This window comes from Mustela lutreola, chromosome 1 (assembly GCF_030435805.1).
Source record: "Mustela lutreola isolate mMusLut2 chromosome 1, mMusLut2.pri, whole genome shotgun sequence".
Lineage (NCBI taxonomy): Eukaryota > Metazoa > Chordata > Mammalia > Carnivora > Mustelidae > Mustela > Mustela lutreola.
This window is the reverse complement of record NC_081290.1, coordinates 96,392,709-96,414,624: the sequence shown is the minus strand read 5'-3', so window position 1 is coordinate 96,414,624 and position 21,916 is coordinate 96,392,709. Positions and strand designations below refer to the sequence as shown.

Here is a 21,916-nt window from a genome sequence, read left to right as displayed (position 1 = left end):
AAGATAATATAGCAAGTTACAGCCCATGATAATCTATACTACTTTAGGAATCTCTCTTTTTTAAAAATTTCTGCTTTTTCATATTTCCAAGGTGGACTTTCTATTCTTTCTCCAGTTTCTCCCTTAGTTTTTAAATACTAAGTCCAATACACTCTCCAAGTCATATAAAACCAACTTTGTCTCTGACATTAAATAATTTGGAACAATTTCTGATACCTTCTACATTCCTGTCAAGTATCTATATTATTGATTTGAAGGCATGTGTCACATCCTTTACTTCCTGGAAAAGCTGTATTCAAAGTTTATTGAACTTCTAAAATAAAACTAATAAAATGTAAAAATTAGTTTTCTTTTTAATCCTAGAAATGTAATTCAATAAATAGATGTAACATTTTTAAACTTTCTTTGGATTCAACAAAGAATTGTTAAACACCTACTATGTAGCAGATATTTTTTGAAACAATTACAATGCAACAATAAAGACTGAAATAGGAATAAATACAAAGTGCTTAAAAACCAGATTACTTACATATGGGACAGACAAGATTTAAGAGAAAAAACATGTGAGCTGGGCTTTCAGGAATATGTAGGAATTGTCCGAGTGTGTGGAAGGTGGTAGGAAGGAGGAGGGTAGCAATGACAGTAGCATAGTAGTGTGAGAACACAGAGTATGTCTGGGGAATAATGGTTAGTCGTGTGATCTGGTGAGCCCTGGGTATGTATGTAAGTCCATGGAAACAAAGGGGGAAACAATTCCTTGGGCTTGTGGTGATCAAGATAGGCTTCTCAGAGGAAGCGACAGAAGATCTGGATTTGACAAATTAGTGGAAGTTTACAAAGTAGATAAAAGGATTTGGGACTATTTTGGGGCTACATCTAAAACATTCCCCTTTGGGGAGGTAAAACAATTTAACTGTTCAACAGAAATAAAGTTTCAAAAGGCCAGCTCACTATGGTTTTTTGCAATATTGTTCATAGAATGTGGAACTGATATTAAGGACAATTTTAAAAGTAGAAAATTAAAAAAATAAAAAAAATAAAAGTAGAAAATACTTTAAAAATCAAACATCAAACCAGTGATTATCCTTTGTGTTTAAAAAAAAAAAAAAGCCTTAAAGGCAGGGGTAGCAGGTGTAGTGGGGAGGCATTTTATATTTTACCTTAGACTTGCTGGTGGGCAGGTACTACCAAGCTCAAAGTCAAATATATATAATCTCTAAGAGGCAAATGGGAAGAGCACTGTTTCTACGGTAATGGAATTTATTCTGCCAGGGGATACTACTTCCTCTATAAATTTGACTTTTGGTTGTCAACATCGGTGAATCGAAATTTTTTACTACCATATATTGGCACTAAAATCATCTGAGAATCACTGTGCCACGATTGATCTCTTTACCTAACCATCAAGAGAGTCAACAGATCTGAAAACCTACTAATCTGTTCTTTCTCTCTCCTATGTATGTATGCATTTATCTCCTGTGATAGGCTTTGGATTAATAAAGGATTTACAAAGCTTCCCCTTGATGTATGTGTGTGGCACACATGCTCTGAACAGGTATTCTAAGGACTTCACCAATGTAGTCTATCATCCAGAAAGCTCCCAAGTGGAAGGTCCTGTTGGATTATCAGCAACCTCAGGCCAGATTACAGGCCTCCCTAGGCAAGCTGATGCGATTCCAAGGGATTGCATTATTTAAAACGCCTTATATTGAACTGTCAGAGAAGACAGGAAATATCCCAGTTTTGCCTGGCTACCACCCCCACCAAAACACACTTTTTACTATTCCACAGGAGAATACTAGTACCAAAAAATACATATATTTTTAAAGAGTATTTTCATGTTTAGAGAATCCTATTGGTCTAACAAAGTTATCAGCAAAAAGCATAAAAGAGCATGTTCTATGGCACGGACTTCTCAACTGTTTAAAAAGGGAACTCTGGTCTCTGACATAGTTTTCTTTCAAACTTCATATTGTACTATTTCATTTCAGGTATTTATTTTAAATCATGTTAAATAGTTGATACAAATACATATGTATATGCATGTGCTTGCATCTATATGCACATATACAATTTATAAGTAGCAATCTTGGATTTAATTCTTACCCTCAATTACTCTTTTCCATTATTTTATATTTGACTCTTTGTAACTGATGATAAAAGAAATACCTTACATAAAATTGGGGAAAAAAAGAAAAAAAAACCTTCAGACATAATTGCATTTCCCAAAGCAATGTTCTTTTATCCTTTTTAAAACCAATTGGGCATATCTCATTCCATTTTTAATGCTTTTTAAAAATTGTAGCTGGAATAATTATAGACATCATGACTATATCATAAGCATTTTGCCTGAGTGCCAGAAACTGCAAAAACATCTACCGTACCAAATGCACAACATATTACTTACTGGTTACCTCAATGTTGGACAGATGTTTCCAATTTTTCACTATTATGAATGCTGCTTCAAAAAATGTTTATAATTTTTATCCATGCTTTACATGAAAAATCCACACCATGTTACATTTTTGTTATAAGTAAAATTAGAGGGCTAAAACAATTTGAAACTTCATAAAAGCTTTCTGGTATTTAAGATCTACATGTCCCCCAACTCCTGCCACCACAACTAACCTAAAGGTTTGTTTCTATTTATACCCCATCCAGGAAAGTCACCATAGTCCTGCAGGATCTGCACCCCATTGATTGTAAGCAGTTTTTATCCCTGCTGAACTGATGGATAGAAAATGCTCTTGCCTTGAAATTTGCAAATTTTGGCTTTTTAAAATTATTATTTTGGTTTTTTTTTTTTTTTAAGTATACAAGTTTTATCTATTTGGGTTGCCTAATCATTTTATCTTCTCATTTGTGATTATTTCCTTTGCTTTTAAACTTAGAAAAAATTTTCCAATCAAATTCAATCTCTTTTTGGCATTTAACTCTTTTACTCAAGAGGGGCTCTCTTGTATGGAATAAGGGGAAGGCTTAGACTGATTTTTATCCTCACCCAAATAGCTAGCTTATTGACCCACATACTTTGTGAAATAAGCCTTCATGCCCTATTTATTTGAATGCTTTATTTTTATTTGATTGGAGTAATTTCCTTTACACACTCTATGATCCAGTAGTTCATAAACTAAGCATTGGGACCTTCCTTTAAATAAATTGTTACCTTCTTAAGAAACAAACTCATAAAAGAGATGGAGATAGAGTTGAGGTGTACTGGCTGAAGAGGAAGAAGGCTGCCTTACTATGCCTCCTGATCTCTCTCTGTCCCAGAACCTCAACAGAGTGTGAGGCAAAACATTTCTCAAAACAAAATGCCTTTTTTTGTGCTTTTCTCTCTCATAGTTTTGCTCTCATGGAGCAAATGGCATGCCTTCCCCACACAGAGGTGCTGGTGATTACAAGTCTGTAAATTGCCAGGGAAAGCCTCAGTCCTGCTATGAGAAGTCTTGTCTTTCCTCTCTAGATCCTACATTTATTTCTCCTCTGGGGACACTTAATTTATACCCGAAATAAAACTACTGCTAACATCAACCTGGGGTTAAACATACATGAATTCTAGTACACTGGAGAGTGCATTCAAATAGAAAATATTTTGTCATATGCACGAAAGCAAAGTAAGTGTGCCTCTACTCACGTGTAAGCTTCAAAGTCTCCATTGTTGATGGCTTCAATCAGTTGTTCAGTGACTTTGATAATTTCTTGCTTTCGTGCTAAAGGCAAAGATAGAGCATTTTATGTGGCTTTTGTCCTTTATTATCAGAAAACTCTAACAATATTGCTACTTTCCTTCAGTGGGGTTTTACTGTTGAAGACCTAGCCCTCCCTGGACCGTGGTGTTATTCTCTCTGTGCAGAGACCAGCATCATCTACTTCTTCAGAGAAACTGATGGACACACAGATTCTCACATACTCCAGACCTACAGATTCAGAATCTATATTTTTAACAGGACCCTCAGGCAACTGAAATTCAAGACTATTTTTTTTTAATAAGCTCTCGTTACCTTTACAACTTGAGTTTGTAAATGTTTTTTCTCTTGAATATTAACAAATGTCTATCTTCAGAGCATAGATGATCTTTTACAATGAGACACTTTGTATATTTTTTACACTTCAGCCCAATCAACTCTAAAAATGGGGGTGCCAACACTGTAACTGCCATCATATTTAGACAAATGGCCTTCAGTAAATTGTGAACTGGAAAACAAACATATGAATCACTATGTGGATGTAGGCAGATAATTAGATAGAAGCTGCCCTGCAGAGCTGTCACTCCAACACCAAACATGTTTGTTTCTATTTCTAGCCCACAATTGGTAAAATTATTAATAGTTGGCTTGGCTCAAATCCCACCTATTCCTGTAAATTCCTCTTTGATTACATCTGCAAGTGTCCTATGCCTTTTTTGAATGCCTATAGTGTATCATTCATTGGGTAATTAAGCATATGCTATATACCATGACACCTTTAGTTAAATTACTGGTTTTAAATTCTTATTAAACTTTGTTCACTGTGTAACTACCTTTCTGTTAAATTAAAAGCTCCCTGTGTGTGTGTGGGGGGGGTTTGGTGGGGTGTGTTATTATTATTATTTTTTGTTATTCTTTAAGTTTTATTCCAATGTCTTTTTTTTTTTTTTAAGATTTTATTTATTTGACAGACAGAGATCACATGTAGGCAGAGAGGCGGGGGGGAGGTGGGGGAAGCAGGCTCCCTGCTGAGCAGGGATGTGGGGCTCCATCCCAGGACCCTGGGATCATGACCTAAGCCGAAGGCAGAGGCTTTAACCCACTGAGCTACCCATGCGCTCCTATTCCAATGTCTTTAATAAAAGAGATGCTCAATAAGTTTGTGAATTTGATCAACTGCTATTAATGATAATCTTTTGACTTCAGAATACTATTCTGTTACTAATGAAATTCACGAAATTTTTAAAAATTAAATTTCCCTGAATTTTGCTTTAAGAACAATGTAAAATTTCCTTAAATCACCAGAAATAAACTGGGAGAGTCACACAAAGTTATATCCATTCTATCTTAGTGAAGTTGCTATTCATCATAGAAAAAGGTAGGTTTTAGTTTGTTATTGATTAAAGGCAACCAGTATGTATTTTCAATGAAACAGATCTTCATTAAACAGGTTTTAACCACAAAATTAAATGTTCACATTATCCAGGTTATGATACTCCTTATTTAAAATAAATATCCAGTAAACTGAACTTGACTTCATTTATACTATATGAAACCAAACTATAAAATATGATTTGTCCATAAAATGGTTGCCAATAATGTCAAGGTTGATAGTATCTAAAAATCACTATATAGACTAGATTTGACATTTAGTTACATAATTAGTTTTCATTTATATTAGGGGAAAAAAGAACATAAGGTTTTTTAGCTCCTACACACATTTAAAACATTTTTTGCCTTTGTTTATTTGATTTATGAATATAATATATCCAAGCATCCAAAATATACTGACACAAGTAGTAGCAGGGAATAATTCTGTAAGAGAGATGCTGCCAATGGCACATTTTAGCTTAATTTAGTTCGGCAACAAGTGATTCATCTGTCTCTGACCTCAACAGTATGAACATTTGGCAAAAAATGCATGTGACAGCTGACCCGATTCTGGAATATAAAGGATGTTGGTGAGATGGTGCTCAGGAAATGAGATTAAGAAAACTTCCTCAATATTAAATCCTTATTTAAAACTACTAAATTTCTCAGTTCGCTAAATAAAAAACCACAGGTTAGAAAACCATGTCAATTTTTAAAAACAAGGAGGGGGAAAACAAACATAAGATCAGTGCCCTTTGTAGAGCTTCATTAGGCAAACACAATTTATTGAGTTTGAAAAGTTCAAGGTCACTTTCTGAAATTTCCAAAAGTCTCTGCATTCCCTGATAAGCAAATTATGGAATTGAAATATCAAGTCTATGTATGGCCATCTCTCACCCTCTGAATCACTGTGGAAATACTTATTAGCTCTTTAATAGTTTACATGCTACCACTGGCTTAATTTTGGCCTGCATAATCAAAGCAACACAAATTCCCTTTTCTCTTAGTCCTTAGGCTCAGAAACAATGGTCCTTTAACTGGCAGGAGAGCATGTGGGAATTAGTGAGAATGCTTCTGTGCTGCACCATCATAAAAACAACATGACTATCTTGGCTTCGGAGGAGCCTGGAACTCGGGACTCTTGAGAGTGCTTATTTCCCTGGGGCAAAGGAGCTTGAATGAGTCACAGGCAGCACATGACAGCTGACTCTAAAGGAAAGCAGAAGTCTGGAAATGAATCATTTGTACACAGTAGTCTATTGTGGTTGAGACTATTACCACAGTGACCTACAGGAAGAGTGAGGTTTCGGTGCTAGTTAGCTCTACTTTTCAGCAGTGAGGGTAAAGGACAATCACTGTCCTAGATGACTGGATGTCTAAGATCTGCAGGAAGAGGCCCCTATCGTCTGGCCTTCCGTCTTTGAAAAGATTAAGTAATGACCACTCCAGAAGTCAAAGTGGGGACAGCTTGTGATGTGTCACTAATTAACCCTTAAGATGAAGGAAGAGTGTACCAATACAGCATCCTCTGAATACCAAAAGTTTTTCCATCCTTAGCCAGCACTTTAATCACAGAGAACTGCTTATCCAGTGGTCTTATTTACAGAATGGAGGCACTCAAGCCTTGACCCACAAGTCCCAAAATAGTTTCTGGAGACTTCCAGGTGTCTAGGGGAACTGCAGGAGAGAAAAGTAAGCGGGAGAGACGCTCCAGATCCTGAATATAATTGCTTCCATGCAACTATGCAAAAGAACTAGGAATATTTTCATGTTCAAATTCCTATCTTTTTGGCTCTTCCATTGTTCTAAAGAGGCCTGGAAGAGTAAGATAAGAGTTTGAATGGTCCCAGTGTTAAAAACCAACCAACCAAACAAGAAGCCCTGGGAATGTAGAATGATTACATAATAAAAATGACAGATTTCAACATTTCTCAAACATTAGCAGATCTTATCTGATCAGAGCAACAATATCAGATCTGATCAACAATGATCTGAGATATGCAGACAAACATTACCTGTTTAACAGGTAAACAAGCAGATTTTAGGCACTGCCCAAAGGCACAGTGTTTGCTGATTACTCCTTCCCTCCTTCCTGAAATACTCACTTTTTTCCTGCTTTTCTTACTAATTAATTATGTGGTCACATGATTTCACTCTCATCTGCTATGTTATCTTTCTCTACCTGGACTTTATATGTTTTAATTCCTTTTAAAGGTTTGAGTCGAGGTCCTCCTCTCCGTAGACACCGTTATCCCTATGATCCTGTCCACACCAGTGTTTTATATTGACATTTATGGTCCAATGACTCCTGCCTTGTTGCTTCCTTTTCTCTAGTCCTTTCCTTCAGATCTGTGTGTCAATGCCTATTTTGGAATCTTCACCTGGATATTTCAAATGTTTCTTTAACTCAACATACCCTAAACTGAGCTTCTGAACTCCTACTCCCCCACAAATCTATTTGCTTTTCCAGGGATCTCCCTCTTAGTAAAATGGCAACATCATCATCCAGTTGTGCAAACCAGAAAAAACCCCGAGATTCGTCTTTGACTCCCTCACCCCACCCACACTAATTTTTAAAGTTCTGCTGATATTATTTTTTAAAATGTCTTACAGATTAGTTTACTTCGTTCCTTCTTCACTACCACTCTGGTGGAAGCACCCACCACTTCTTTTCCAGAATAAATATCTGGAGACATATGAAATCTTCAATCATCTAGACTCTGCCCATCTCACCAGACCCATTCAAAGGCTCTTTTACTTTATCCTCTCCAATCAATCCATATAGCCTACTCTCAGAAATTCAAAATGGCCATGCTTCCTTCTTTTGTCAGCCCTTCATATGTATTATCCTCTCTTTCTGGAAAACTGTCCCCTATCTCTGCTTCTACTTTAATCAAATCTCAATTATTATTTCTTCAAAAAAAGCCTTCCCTGTCCCTCATTTTAGGAGAGGTCTCCATCAATATGTTTTAAATTCACACATATCCTACAACTGCTATTTAAAATCATTTAGTATACATGTATTTACGTATTTATTTGTGTATATTTGATTACATTTTCTCTATTTGTAAACTCCATGGGGGCAGATACCTTACCACTGCAACCCAATATCTAGCACAGTACATGTTTAATAAATATTTGAATGAATAGTGGTCCAGAACAAACTCAAGCACTTTCTGACTCCCAATCCAATGGCCTTTCCAACATATACATTTCTTAGTGAGGGTCAGATAGCCTTTAAAAATATATATAATTGATAAATGGAAACAATTCAGATATAAAGCATCATGTCTTGTTGCCTACTGATGATGAAAAAAAAAATCTTCAACTTGTCTAAAACTAAACATCAAATTTCCTTCTCTAATTTCCTCACTTTTGCTAATGAGACCACAATTTTACCAGTCTTGCCCTCATATTCTGTCCTCCACAAGTCATAACTTTTCATTATCAACTATGATGATGTTTCCCAATGTATATCCTCAGCCTGTTCATCTTTTTGCTTGTCCTTGGCAGTCTTACTTATTCTCTGCCTTTGACCACATAATGAAGACTGCCAAATCTCTATTACTAACCTTAAACCTTTCTAGGCTCCAAGTTCATATTTCTAACTGTACTGTAACATCTCCGGTTATTCTGGCATTTCAGACCTAGTAGTGGTGCCCAAGATGGACCTCAAGTATCTCCCTTGCATAATCCACTGCTTCTCTTATATCACTCATCTTGGATAATGAGGACATTATCTACTCAGTTGTCCAAACCAAAAGCCTTGACACTTACTTTTCTTTCAATTCTTCATATAGCTGATCACCAGTCTTCTTCACTCATCCAAATCTTTCTCAGAGCCATTTCTTCCTTTTTAGGCTAATGGCCACTACTCAGATTCAGGCTTTTAGTTGTTCCTAACCTCTCCTGCTCCAAGGTCACATCCCACAACCTCCCACCATCCACCCCTCACTGTTGCAAAATCATCTCTACAGAATAGAGCTAACCGTGCCTCTCCTCCACCGTCTAGAGGCCAAGCCCAAGCTGCTTTGTTCTTGAAAGGTCTCCCTACTTTATTTTTCTAGCTTTGACTCTTGACACTTTTTTTCCCCCAGGAGTCCCACAGAACCTATCCTACAACTTCACCAAAGGCTTCACTCTTAATCAGGGGTCCTGGCTCTAGATAATGCTGTGCCTTTCCTCTCCAGAAACCCTCCCTCTTCTATCTGAAAATCTTCAATATTCTGCTCCAAAATTATCTCTTCCTTATAGCCTTTCCTTAGGCTCCATTTGCAGCTTTTTGGTCATATTGCAGTTCTCCTAAAGCATCACCACAGGATGTTCATATTTCTGCCCAGGACTTGACTGTTTTCTAGCTTCAATGCCTAGCACTGAGTAAATGTCTATAAATGCATGCACATATGAATAAATGCACAGGTAAGGCCTATAAAATATCATGTACATTTTGAAACATTAGAATAATGCCAAGTATATAGGTGATGATGATGATGTCTGATAGCAGTCTGAATGTGAGGGTGCTAAATGAAAAGGCGCTCATGGATCTTGCATATCTCAGAATCAGTAGAGGCCATGGTATTTTAGATGCCAGAGTAATCTGCATAGGCCCAGGAAGAGAAACTAGGCATATCTAGTCAATGTTTAAACTTGTAATTTCTTTTCAAGGGAATTGAGTACAGAGAAAGGTTCTAGTTATTCAAGCTTGAGCTTTTCAGTAGTTATAGATTTTAGATTAACCAATTTGCTGAAATTAAACTACTTGATAATAAACCTTATTCAGAAGGCTATCTGGCCTACTATGGACTTGGACTAGGAAATGAACTGAATTTATTGATGCAAATTGATCTCTACTAAAATGTTAGCAGAGTATCACACACTGAAATCTTTTAGAGAACTGTGCCTAAAGGTTAATAACTTATTCAATGATCAAAAGTTGCACAATTAAAATTAGAGCCTTTTGAGGTATATTAGCTTATTAGCAATTCTGCTCACTTAAAAAAAAGATTTATTTCTTTATTTGAGAGAGAGCGATCAGAGGTGGGGGTAGGCAGACAGAGAATCTCAAGCAGATTCTGCTGAGCAAGGAGCCCTGGATAGGGTTCCATCTCCTCACCCTGAGATCATGTCCTGAACTGAAACCAGGAGTTAGATGCTTCAACTGACTGAGCCACCCAGGTGCTCCACTCATCTACTTTTTGCCAACAGGTACAGTTCTATTTAATTTAACTTCTTTCTACATTTCTCAGAGGTATTGGGCAGAGACTTAAAGGACAGGGAGGTTAAGTGACTTGCTCAGGTCATCCAGTGAAGTCAGAAGCTGTGCCAGGGCTGGAGCTTTATTTGGCTGAGATATCTGTTTAATTCACTAATCTATGTTCCTTTCCAGACCACTGTGCCTAATTCAATATTTTGAAATCATAAACTTAAACGAACCACCTAAGTGACTTTGAACTTACTCTGGCAAGATGACTGACTACTGAATTACTGGGCCAAGGTTGTAATTAATTATTATACCAGTTTCACAAAATGAAGTGCCCCATGTTTTTACTATTTTTTTCCATGCTGCCATTAACAAAAAGAACTCTTAGGAATAGTTATTATCTTAGGCAAATCTACAAATTAGGATTATTTTCATGCTCTTGATAGTTTTAGAGAAAAAGGTGCCTATCAACTCAGCTGTCTGGCATTTCCTATGCAATTAACAGCTTGTTTCTTAGTGATTTCGTTTTTATTTCACTAGTTTGATGTATTAACATTTAGGAGAGTAATTTCCATTATTTTGGCTTTTAAAATCAAGCCCATAGAAAATTTTAGAGTTGACTGGTTTAATCTATAATATTTTATTCAAATTAAAGCCTGGAAATTACCAAATTTCTATTCAAGAATTGTTGTAAAGCTCACTTATCCAGAAACCACCTGTTCAGAAAGTCAACAACTCACCTCTTTAATCACTAGAGGCCCTCAAAATTTAAAAAAAAAAAAAATTATTCACATCATCTTTGTACTTCGTTCTATAAAAACAGAACAAAGTTTCAAAGTTTCAAAGCATAAAATGTTAATTGGTGGAAGAAATACTATTAGTCTTAGTCCTGTTAAGTTGTTATTACCCAACAATAAAATGATTAGCAAATATTTGAAAACAGAAAACTCTAGCATTAGGGTCATTTAGTATAAGTGAAAATAGGATTACATTTTTAAAAAAGTTTGTGAGGATATCATTGGGTTTTAAAGTATGGTGAGGTCATTCCTAAAATGACTGTAGATCTAAAAAATAACATATTTACTATTTTTAAAAGAAGTTAAGGGACGTGTATTTAGTTTTTCATTAAAAATGGCTTAAGTAAAAGTTTTAGAGTTTAAAAAACTATATATGGTTATATAGAATATTTGCTTATATGAAAGAATTCAGTCTAGCCACATTAAAAGCAATTGAATAACTGTTCAATCCTCAGCTAACTTAAGCTAGAAGTAGCACAACATTGTGAAGACCATTGAGTATTTTAATATTTTTTTTAAGGTTTTACTTATTTATTTGAGAGAGGGAGAGCACAGAGTGAGAGGGAGAAGCAGACTCCCCGCTAAGCAAGGAGCCGGATAGATGTGGGACTCATCCCAGGACCCTGAGATCATGACCTAAGCCGAAGGCAGCTGCTTAATGGACTGAGCCAAGCCACCCAGGCACCCTGAGTATTTTAGTATTAAGATGTGTCTGAATCAGATAGGTGTGATAGTGCTTACAGTTAAGAGATGACGACATGGAAGAAAAGGATTTTAAGAAACTAGTTTAAAGATTCACATCAGCTGCTTGAGGATTAAAATTGTAGTCTCCTCAATAATAATGTGCATTCACCTTGTGGGCATTATGTTAAGTGAAATAAGTCATACAGAGAATGATAAATACAGTATGCTTTCACTTATATATGGGATCTACCAACCAGACAAACAACAAACTCATAGAAAAAGAAATCAGATTTCTGGTTACCAGAGGCAATACCAGGATAGGGGAAGGGGAGTTGAAGGTAAGTGGTCAAAAGGTACAAACTTCCACTTATAAGGTAAATAAGTCCTAGGGATGTAATGAACAACATGATGACTACAGTTAACACTGTTGGATGGTATATGTAAAAGTTGTTAAGGAAGTTGATTCCAAGTGTTCTCATCAGAAGAAAAAAATTTTTAACATTTCTTTACCTTTTTTTTTTTGCTATCTATTTTAGATGTTGAACTAAACTTATTATGGTAATCATTTCACAATATATGTAAGTCAAATCATTACACTGTATACCTTAAACTTATATAGTGCTATATATAAATTATATATTTAAAAAAAACTTGTAGTCTCCTGGAATTCAAGTTTATACTGAATGATAAAAGATATACTAGGCTTTCTCAAGGAGTATCTCTTTCATTGCAGAACTAAGGTGACAAAGTTATTTTCTCAAAAGCAAATAGTAAGACTTGGAAAAGAGACAATGAGACTTAGAATTTTTAAGTATTTGGAAAGTTGTTTTTGTTTTTTTGATATGAAGGAAATTCAACTTTCCCCAAACCCCAAAATTATAATGAGTCCAATTAACCACTTCAATCAATTTTACATAGTATCAGCAAAAAAACCCCCCAAAACCCCCCCAAAAACAGCATGTGTCTTTCAGGTCAAGGTAATTGTCAAAGTATTAATGCTTTGTCCTTTAGTATGAATATCCAGAAGTAAAAAAAAAGAAAAAAAAGAAAAAAAAATACTGCGAAGGGTTAAAAGACTGTGCAGTGATGAGAGTAGGCTCTCCTCCCACCCCCCGTTTCTACTGTTGTTGTTTAGCTTGATATTTTATTTTTAATAACTTATTCTGTTGGTATATAAAAAGTATATAATTTGTATTTAACAAAGAAATAGAATTCAGTACATTCTTGGGTAAGTTTATTGATAACTACACTTTCCTGAATAATTCAACTGGTAGATTTGTGAATGCTCCCTTGGATCAAGAATGCAAGAGAAGCTTAAGAGCATGTCCTCTATATACAAAACCATTTTAAATCCTTGTTTTGCAAAAACCAAAAATAAAAAGCAAGCAAGCAAACCAACAAAATCCTACCAAAATTAACTGAAGTGTGATATCCTTGGATTTGCTATTAGAGAAAGAATTAGGCTAATTATAGTAATAGAGTATAGTAAGAGTATACAATATTATTCTGCCTCCACATTTATTGAGCCCCAGCTGACCTAAAGTCTTTTCTCCTTGTCTCCAGGTTCACACAAGCTTAGTCATATTTCAATACTTCTCACAGCAGTGTTATCTCAGTAAGACTGAAGTTAAAGCAGTTTTTTTTTTCTCACCTACCACTATATGGATATTTTAATTCAAAGAATGTCATTTTGCATTTTTGTGTTAAGTACTTCTGCTTGTCCCATTTTGAACCATTCCCTTTGATGAAGCTGCTAAGATAACACAACAGATCTTACTACCACCCAAAAATATGCAGCACCATCTCCTGTAATTGTAATTCAACACTTTCTAGCTAATTCTCATTTTCAGCAGCTGCAAAAATAGTAGCTTGTGCTTTCATTACAAAGTCTATCATTATCCAATCCATAGCTTCCAGAATCAATAAATGAGAACTGAAAGGGCAGATGAGGTCCAATGAAGTGGGAAGAGAGAGGCCAATTCACAAACACATCATAGAATCCAGTTGCACTCATACATTATTCAAGAGTACTAGAGCATGTATAATCAATAGTAAATTAGGGAACTAGTGGAACAAGCTTATAAGACAAATAACATAAATAAGGAGCTTTTTTTTTTAATTGGAAAATTATGGAATAATGATAAATTCTCTTGGTAAGTCAGTTATATAATACAGTTGTTTATGACACTGTAGGTACAAAGACCAAAGTTAAATGTAATATTTATGTACCTATATGCTTAACTTTGATGATCATTTTGAGATGCCAGACCACTGGATTGAAAAGGCATTGTTGCAGTCAGTCTGGATATAAATTTACAATGGTTTGTCACAACTTGGAAAACTTACTTAGATTTAGAGCAAAACTGTTTACACATACCTCCCACTTTTTTCACACACACACACACACACACACACACACACACACACTTCCTCTCACAAAATGATGTAAATTCCCATAACTCTTCTGTTGTCCCCATGCATCTGACAGATCACACTGGTAGGACTCATAGGACCAAGAGTCATTTCTATGACTAGTTACTACATTTTTCAAAGCTCAATTGGAAAGGTGAAAATATCCTATTAGACCAAAATTTCCAAGTGAGTTCTCAGAGCAAATGCTTTTTATTCAAGTGATACCTCACACTGGCACTATATTAACAGTTCAGCTCTAGGATATCCTGTGCTAAATTCAGCTTGGGAAATTAATGTAAAAGTACTTGTTGGACTATCTTGGCCAAATTTTATAAACCCAGTGAAGTTATTCTTGGTTTAACCAATGTGACCACAGTAATAATTAAATTTATGAACCATACATTTCAGAACATATTACTGTCATCCCCATTTATTCCAGGAAGTATTATAAATGTAAATTATAATAAATTAACAAATTATTACAAAATGTAACTCAGAGTGCATACAGTATTTTTGAGTAGGGAATAATATTGCTTTGCCTTTTTCTACTGAATTCAAATGATGACCATTCATCAAAGACACCATTCAGGTTATTTGATGAGTAATTAACAGTCCAGTCCACACTTACAACATACAAGTCTATATTATGTTAACTGAGATTAAGACAATAATAAGAACCTTCCACAGAGAATAATTTTGAGCTAAAAAGGAGATACTGACTTAGGAGTTCAGCAGGGTAGACCACAGGAAACATCTTTAAAAATTATCTCTTGCACTTCTATAGGCAGATTACACAAAACAAAAGGGTGAGAAGTGAGGTATAACTTAAATAACACTAATAAGGAAATTCTTCAATAACTCACAACACTGCTCATGTTAGAAAATTCTAATATAGGATACCAACTCTGGTAAAGATCCTCTGACATTTATCTCAAACAGTTTTATGTTGTTTTCTCCTCCATACCAAGTAAATACCATATTTCATTTTTATTAGCTCTTTAGTTAAATGATACTATTATAAAATCCCATCTTACACTACCCTTCTTTCTACTTGTATAGGTTATGAATGAAAACCTTCTATTTCTTGAAAAAAGATTTAAAAATACACAATCCCATATACTCACACTTTTTCTGTACTAGTAAAATACCTCTAAAAAATTATGGCAGTCTCTTTTAAATAGGCTACCTTTTCTGTCATTTAAGACCATTAACCTTTTCAGAGGTACGTCTCTACCATTCAGGAATATCTTTACATTTTTGTTCATCTTAATTTTATATAATGTGATACAATACTTCACTAGAATACGAGAAGTCTGAGTAAAGTAGGCTAGGTATGCAATAAAAAATATTCTCTACTCAAAACAGATACCACCACCACAAATTACTTTCCCCAACTGAAAATATGCCCTAGTTCAAATTATAAATGAATGAGAATTTGGAGCAGCATTTTTTCTTCTTTTCTCACATTTTAAATTTGAAAACATATAATAGCAATAGGTTTTCTATTATTCAAACTTCCTAAAAGTTTGAGTAATAGAAACCAAAATTCTCTCCTTAACATCTGTCATCTGTGTTTTGCTATATGGACATATACTAAATAACCATATGTAGTGGTGTTAAAGAAATTGGTAATCCTGTGTAATAAATTATTTAACAAACAAATAGGTCTTTCACACTTGATTGGCTAACTTCTACAAAGATGGTTAGTGGCCCTATGAGGAAACACTGAACTGGAAAATTATAATCTCCAAGAGGGATATTTTATGTTATGGTTCTTAAGACATTTTGCTTGAGAAGTGCATAAATAATTTTGCATATATATGCTTCTTTTTAAGTAAGTGTTTTATTTTTGTGGAAAACGGTTAGTCTACATATTTTTAACTCTCAACAAGAATAATCAAAATAGCCAAAAGTGAGCTAATTTTTCAAAACACTTGAAAACATTCAAGGACAAAAGATAAGTTTAGATGAGGGAAGACTGAATCATTACTTAAAGTATTTATGTTTAATTAGAAACAAAGTATGTTTCTGAACTCAAAATTTTAATGTAAAAACCTCATAAATAATTTACTAATTTATTGAATGTCTACCATATTGTACCAGAGAAGGAAAAAAGCAGTGAATTAAAATAATCTAACTTTAAAGTTCATCAGTTAAAAGAATACTGTTACTTTAATAAAAGCTTTAAAAAATATGAACTTCTATTTTAAGGCAAAAAAATGAAATTTTCTGTACTTGGGCAGCTTTTATGTTTATGTATGTAAGTTGGCTGGATTATATATATGGATCTTAACACTTAGAGATATTTAGCCACTTATCTGAAATAAATGGCTTAGAAAGTAGAAACATTGATGCTAAAATTAAAAAAAAAAAGGTCCCTTTAAATTTACAGTTTCTTTTAATTGTGAACCTTTGTGCTTATATCATCTAATATTAGGAAATAATGGCAGAAATAATATAATTTGACTAAGCAACTATCATGGGCCAGGCATTTAACGAACATTACAAACATGACCATGCTTTATTATTATTATTATTGCATATGACACTGTCACTTTTGAAGGTAAAAAAAAAAAATGGTTAAGAAGTGAGATACTATGAACCTCAGAGAGGTTTACAAGAGCAATTGGATTACATAGCCCATCAAGGAAGGGCTGGGCTGGGATTCAAACCTAGTATTTTTGACATCAAAGCACATGCTCCACCCAAACAGGAAAGAGGATTCTATGTGGGTTACTTTTTAAATTTGCAATTTTATATTTTTAGCTCCTAAGTATGGAGGGGAGGGGGAGAGGACATGTTTATAAAAACCAATAAAGATAAAAAGTGTGATGAGATCATAATTTTAGAGAATTTTTATCATTTTACTGGCCGGTAGGAAATGGTATGGTTGATTGATATCCACCATATTTCCTTCCTCCATCAATTAAGTATTTGTTATTCCTACTATTACCAAGCACTGGTCTAGATATGGCAGATACAGCAGAGGACAAAATAAAAATCTCTCCTCTGAAGAAATCTACATTCTAGTAGAGGAACAGAGAGACATTAAACAAGTCAATAAATATTGAGAGCACGGAGAGTAGCTAAGGAAGTCATGTCAAAGATATGGGCAACAAAAATGACAGTATCTTGGACCAGGGTGGTAGAAGTGGAGGTTGGTGAGCAGTTGTTAAATGGGGGGAAAATGTGCATATTTTACAAGGAGAAACAGTAGAATTTGCTGATGGACTGATTAATAGACTGGATGTAGGTGTAAGCAAAACTGAGGAGACAAAGCTCTAAGATGATGACCCAGGAGTATTAAAGGATATAGAATATACCATAGGTATGTCAAATTCAGTTTTCATAGATGCATTTGAACACAGATACATGAAAAAAGTTGGAGATATGAAATATTGGAATAATGCAATTAGATCAAAACATTGCAGACTTGCACGGATAGGATGATGTAGGTGAGGAGAAATAAAGAGGAATGTTTTCTGGAGGTGTCAGTAATCACTGACATTTTAAAAGCATGTCTCAATCTATAACATGAAACAGTTTTACAAAGAATTTTTAGGTTTTTTTTTAAAGAACACATAACTGAATAGTTTGGGAATATTCAAACTTAAGTATAGGTTTTTAATTTTCTGTTCTAATCTAAAGAGATCAAATGAACCATCCAAAGGTATTTGCATAGTGCAAACTGTTTCATTTGGGTACTGAAATATACATAAAATGAAGTATACACTTTACATATAATTAGTAGTATAGCATGGCTTTAGCAGGGACACTTATTTTACCATAGTTAAACAAATCATAGCAATCCCAATAACTAAATCAGTCCTTTTGTACCAATCATGATGCTTATTTTCATATAATGGATTGGCAAATTCTGCTAAACAACACTGGTCAAGAGAACAATGTTACATTACATATCAAAGAAAGGAAAGGAAAGGAAAGGAAAGAAGGAAGGAAGGAAGAAAGAAAAAGAAAAAGAAAAATGGAGGGAGGGAGGAAGGAAAAAGAAAGAAAATAGACTAGTTCACTAAGTATTAAGTACAAACATTTTATTCATGTATCCTGGAAGAAATTTTCTTTAACAAAGAACAAAACTGTAATGCGAAAATAGCCATTTACTGCGGAATGTACCAGCAGGTATAATTTCATTAAAGAGGATACTTTAAGACTAATAACTCCTTGAGGAAAAAGGTAAGCCTTATTAGCCTCAGCCTAATTTACCATATCCAGTACACAATGAGTGTTCAATAATTCTTTCTAAAAATCAAAATTGGATCAAACATTTCAAGTAGAGGTCTCTTTTTTAGAAATTACATATGTTACATATGTATACATATGTTACATATGATCCAGCCCTGTCTTGGGCTAGGTACTCATCTGGGAGTGGGCTTGAAGATTCTCTCCCTCTGAGCCTCCCTCAACTCACAGGTGCCCATGGGCAACTGCACATATATGCACACTCTCTCAAATAAATAAATCTTTAAAATAAAAAAGGAATTACATGTATTACAAGCATCTGAAATTTTCTATGATGCTCACACATGACTCTGTGCCCTTATATTTATTTAATGAACATTATTCCTTGTTTTAGAATTATCTGAATACCAGCCAGAAACAAAGAAGGTATATTATCATGCAGAATCATCTCTGTCTTTTCTAGCCTTGTTTATGAGGGCCAGAAATGTGGCTAGTGCCTACTTAGTAAACTTACATTAGAGGTGCCCACAGAATATTCATTGACTATTTGAATTGAATAATGAAAATACCACTATTCCAAATGCAAAAAAAAAAAAAAAATCCTTTACTTCTACATAATCTCTTCTATCAAGATCCTCATTCAGTAATGCCTTCTCTGTTTGCTCTTGTAATATCTTAGTTTTCCACCTAACATGGTCTGAAATTGAATGATCTATAATCAGGTAAAATAGTAAAAATGCCCAGGAGTCAGATTTATTTGACTACTTTACACCTAATGCCTCTGCGCAAATCAAAGGGGTCTGAGCAGAAGTACATACCACCATCACCACCACCAACAAAGGCCATTTTACTGATTCACTGATGTATAAGAAGAATCACTAAATAATACAGACATAATTTTACATAATTTCTAGATATAGTTATTGATAGAAAATAATACAAACTCAGCAAAGGAGATAGTATTTTATTAAAGCATTTTAATCTAATAAATAATTTCAGAATTATATAATTCATAGCTAATAAAAACATAGTTGTAATTTAACTTCTGCATGGAAATATATGAAGTAAAATAATTTTATATAGTAGATATTTTATATTTTATATATATATATTTGAAGATATTTTAAAAACATGAAATATAGCCTGATAATAATTCTTAGTGGGATATATTTAAAGAACTAATTTTACAGTTATTAGTGCCATGATAACATTTTGAATATACAGTCTGGTAGACACAATTTTTTTCCATTGTAATAATATTCCACAAAACTGCAGCAATTTATTCCTGTATTCAACTTTGAATTAAATGTCTTTTTATAATTGCTTTGGATAATTTATATTATTACTATCTATATTTATTATATATTACTTTATAATGTATAATTGTTCACACATAAAAAATATAAGACCTCATAACAATCTTAGTAGTATTGCATTAAAGTAGGGTAGATAAAAGCCTTACAACTCTGTATTACTGATTTCAGTATCTAAATTCGGTAACCAGGAAGGCTGAGGCACAAAGTTATACAACTTGCTCTAAGTAAGTTAGGTAAAGGAACTATAAACAACAGTGTAAACTCTGGATTCCAATTACATCCTTGCTAATAATTTTTTAAGTCATTAAAAAAAGTAATGAAATTACAATCTAAAAAGGCAAAGGAGACAGAGGAAAGTAATAAAATACATTAAAACTTGCACATAACTTTAAATGTAGTTGCTTATTCAATTGGACCATTTTTATTAGATAACAGGAAATAGAGATACATGGAAAAAATAAAGTTTTACACTCAATATATATGCAACTATAGTATAATGTAAATTAAATCTTGTTGACTACAAAATTTTTAATTACATAAATTGTAAGTCTCATTACCTCTTTTAACTTCCACGTAAATATATAAGAATAGTATTTGTTAGATTTTTAAACTCTGAAATATTAAAATGAATTCAAAGTTATAAAAATGGTAGTTTAATCATGATTTGGAAATTGATCAAAGAAGAAATCATATTAAGAAATCATATTAAGAAATGAAAATGAAAGCAAAAATGGTCCAAAACCTTTGGGATGCAGAAAAAGTAGTTCTAAGAGGGAAGTTTATAGTAATACAGGACAACCTCAAGAAGCAAGAAAAATCTCAAATAAACAAGCTAACATTACACCTAAAGAAGCTAGAAAAAGAATAAATAAAACCTGAAACCAGCAGAATAAAGGAAATAATAAAGATGAGAGCAGAAAGAAACTTAAAAAACAGAGAAACAGATCAATGAAAGCAAGACCTGGTTCTTTGAGAAGATGAACAAAAGCCAGACTCATCAAAAAGAGAGAGAGAGAACTCAAAATAAGCAAAATCACCAGTGAAAGAAGAGATAACAACCAACACGAATGCAATAAAAACTATAAGAGAATATTATGAAATACTACATGCCAACAAATTAGACAACCAAGAAGAAATGGATACATGCCTAGAAACATTTGACCTCCCAAAGCTAAAGCAGGAAGAAAGAGAAAATCTGAAAAGACCAATTATCAGCAAGGAAATTGAATAAGCAATAAAAGAACTCCCAATGAACAAAAATCCAGGAACAGATAGCTTCATAGGTGAATTCTACTAAACATTTAAAGAGGAGTTAATACCTATTGTACTCAAACTATTCCAAAAACAGAGAAGGAAAATTCTCAAATTGATTCTATGTAGCCTGTATCACCATGATATCAAAACTAGATAAAGACACCACAAAAGAAAGATAAAGACACCACAAAAGAAAGAAGAAAAAAAAAAAAAAGAAAAGAAAAGATATAAGAAAGAAAAGGAAAAGAAAAAGAAAAGAAATTAAAGGTAAAAAAAAAAGGAAGGGCGTCTGGGTGGCTCAGTTGGTTAAGCATCTGCCTTCAGCTCAGGTCATGATCTCTGGGTCCTGGGATCTAGTCCCACATCAGGCTCCCTGCTGAGGAGGAGGAGCCTGCTTCTCCCTCCCATTTCCCCAGCTTGTGCTCTCTCTCTATATCTCTCTCTCTGACAAATAAATAAAATCTTTGGAAAAAAAAAAAAAAAGAAAGAGGAAGAAAGAGAGGAAGTACAAGCCAATGTGTGTGATGAACATAGGTGCAAAAATCCTCAAAATACTAGCAAACTGAGTCCAACAATACATTAAAATAATCATTAACCACAATCAAATGAGATATATTCCTGGGATGTAAGGATGGTGGTTCAACAGTTGCAAATCAATCAATGTGATATGCCACATCAATAAGAAAAAGGATTAAAAGCATATTTCAGGATTAAAACAATCATTTCAATAAATGCAGATAAGCATTTTACAAAGTACAACATCCATTCATGATAAAAACCCTCAACAAAGTAGGTTTAGAGAGAACATACCTCAACATAAGAAAGACCATATATGGAAAACCCACACTGAATATCATACTTAATGGGGAAAAACAGAGCTTCTCCCTTAAGGTCAGGAACAAGACAAGGATGTCCACTCAATACTTTTATTCAACATTGTGCTGGAAGTCCTAGCCATAGTGATTAGATAACAAAAAGAAAGAAAAGGCATGA

General features: G+C 34.0%; 1 protein-coding gene across 26 annotated transcripts in view; it reads right to left on the bottom strand.

Moving 5' to 3' along the window:
- The window catches only part of CAMK2D (calcium/calmodulin dependent protein kinase II delta), a 337,844-nt gene that overhangs the window by 7,038 nt on the left and 308,890 nt on the right, over positions 1-21,916 (bottom strand). For all 26 annotated transcript variants that reach the window (XM_059170069.1, XM_059170007.1, XM_059170077.1 and 23 more), the window contains one exon: positions 3,638-3,713. In XM_059170069.1, coding sequence (XP_059026052.1) covers positions 3,638-3,713 — 76 coding nt within the window. The remainder of the gene's footprint in view (positions 1-3,637; positions 3,714-21,916) is intronic.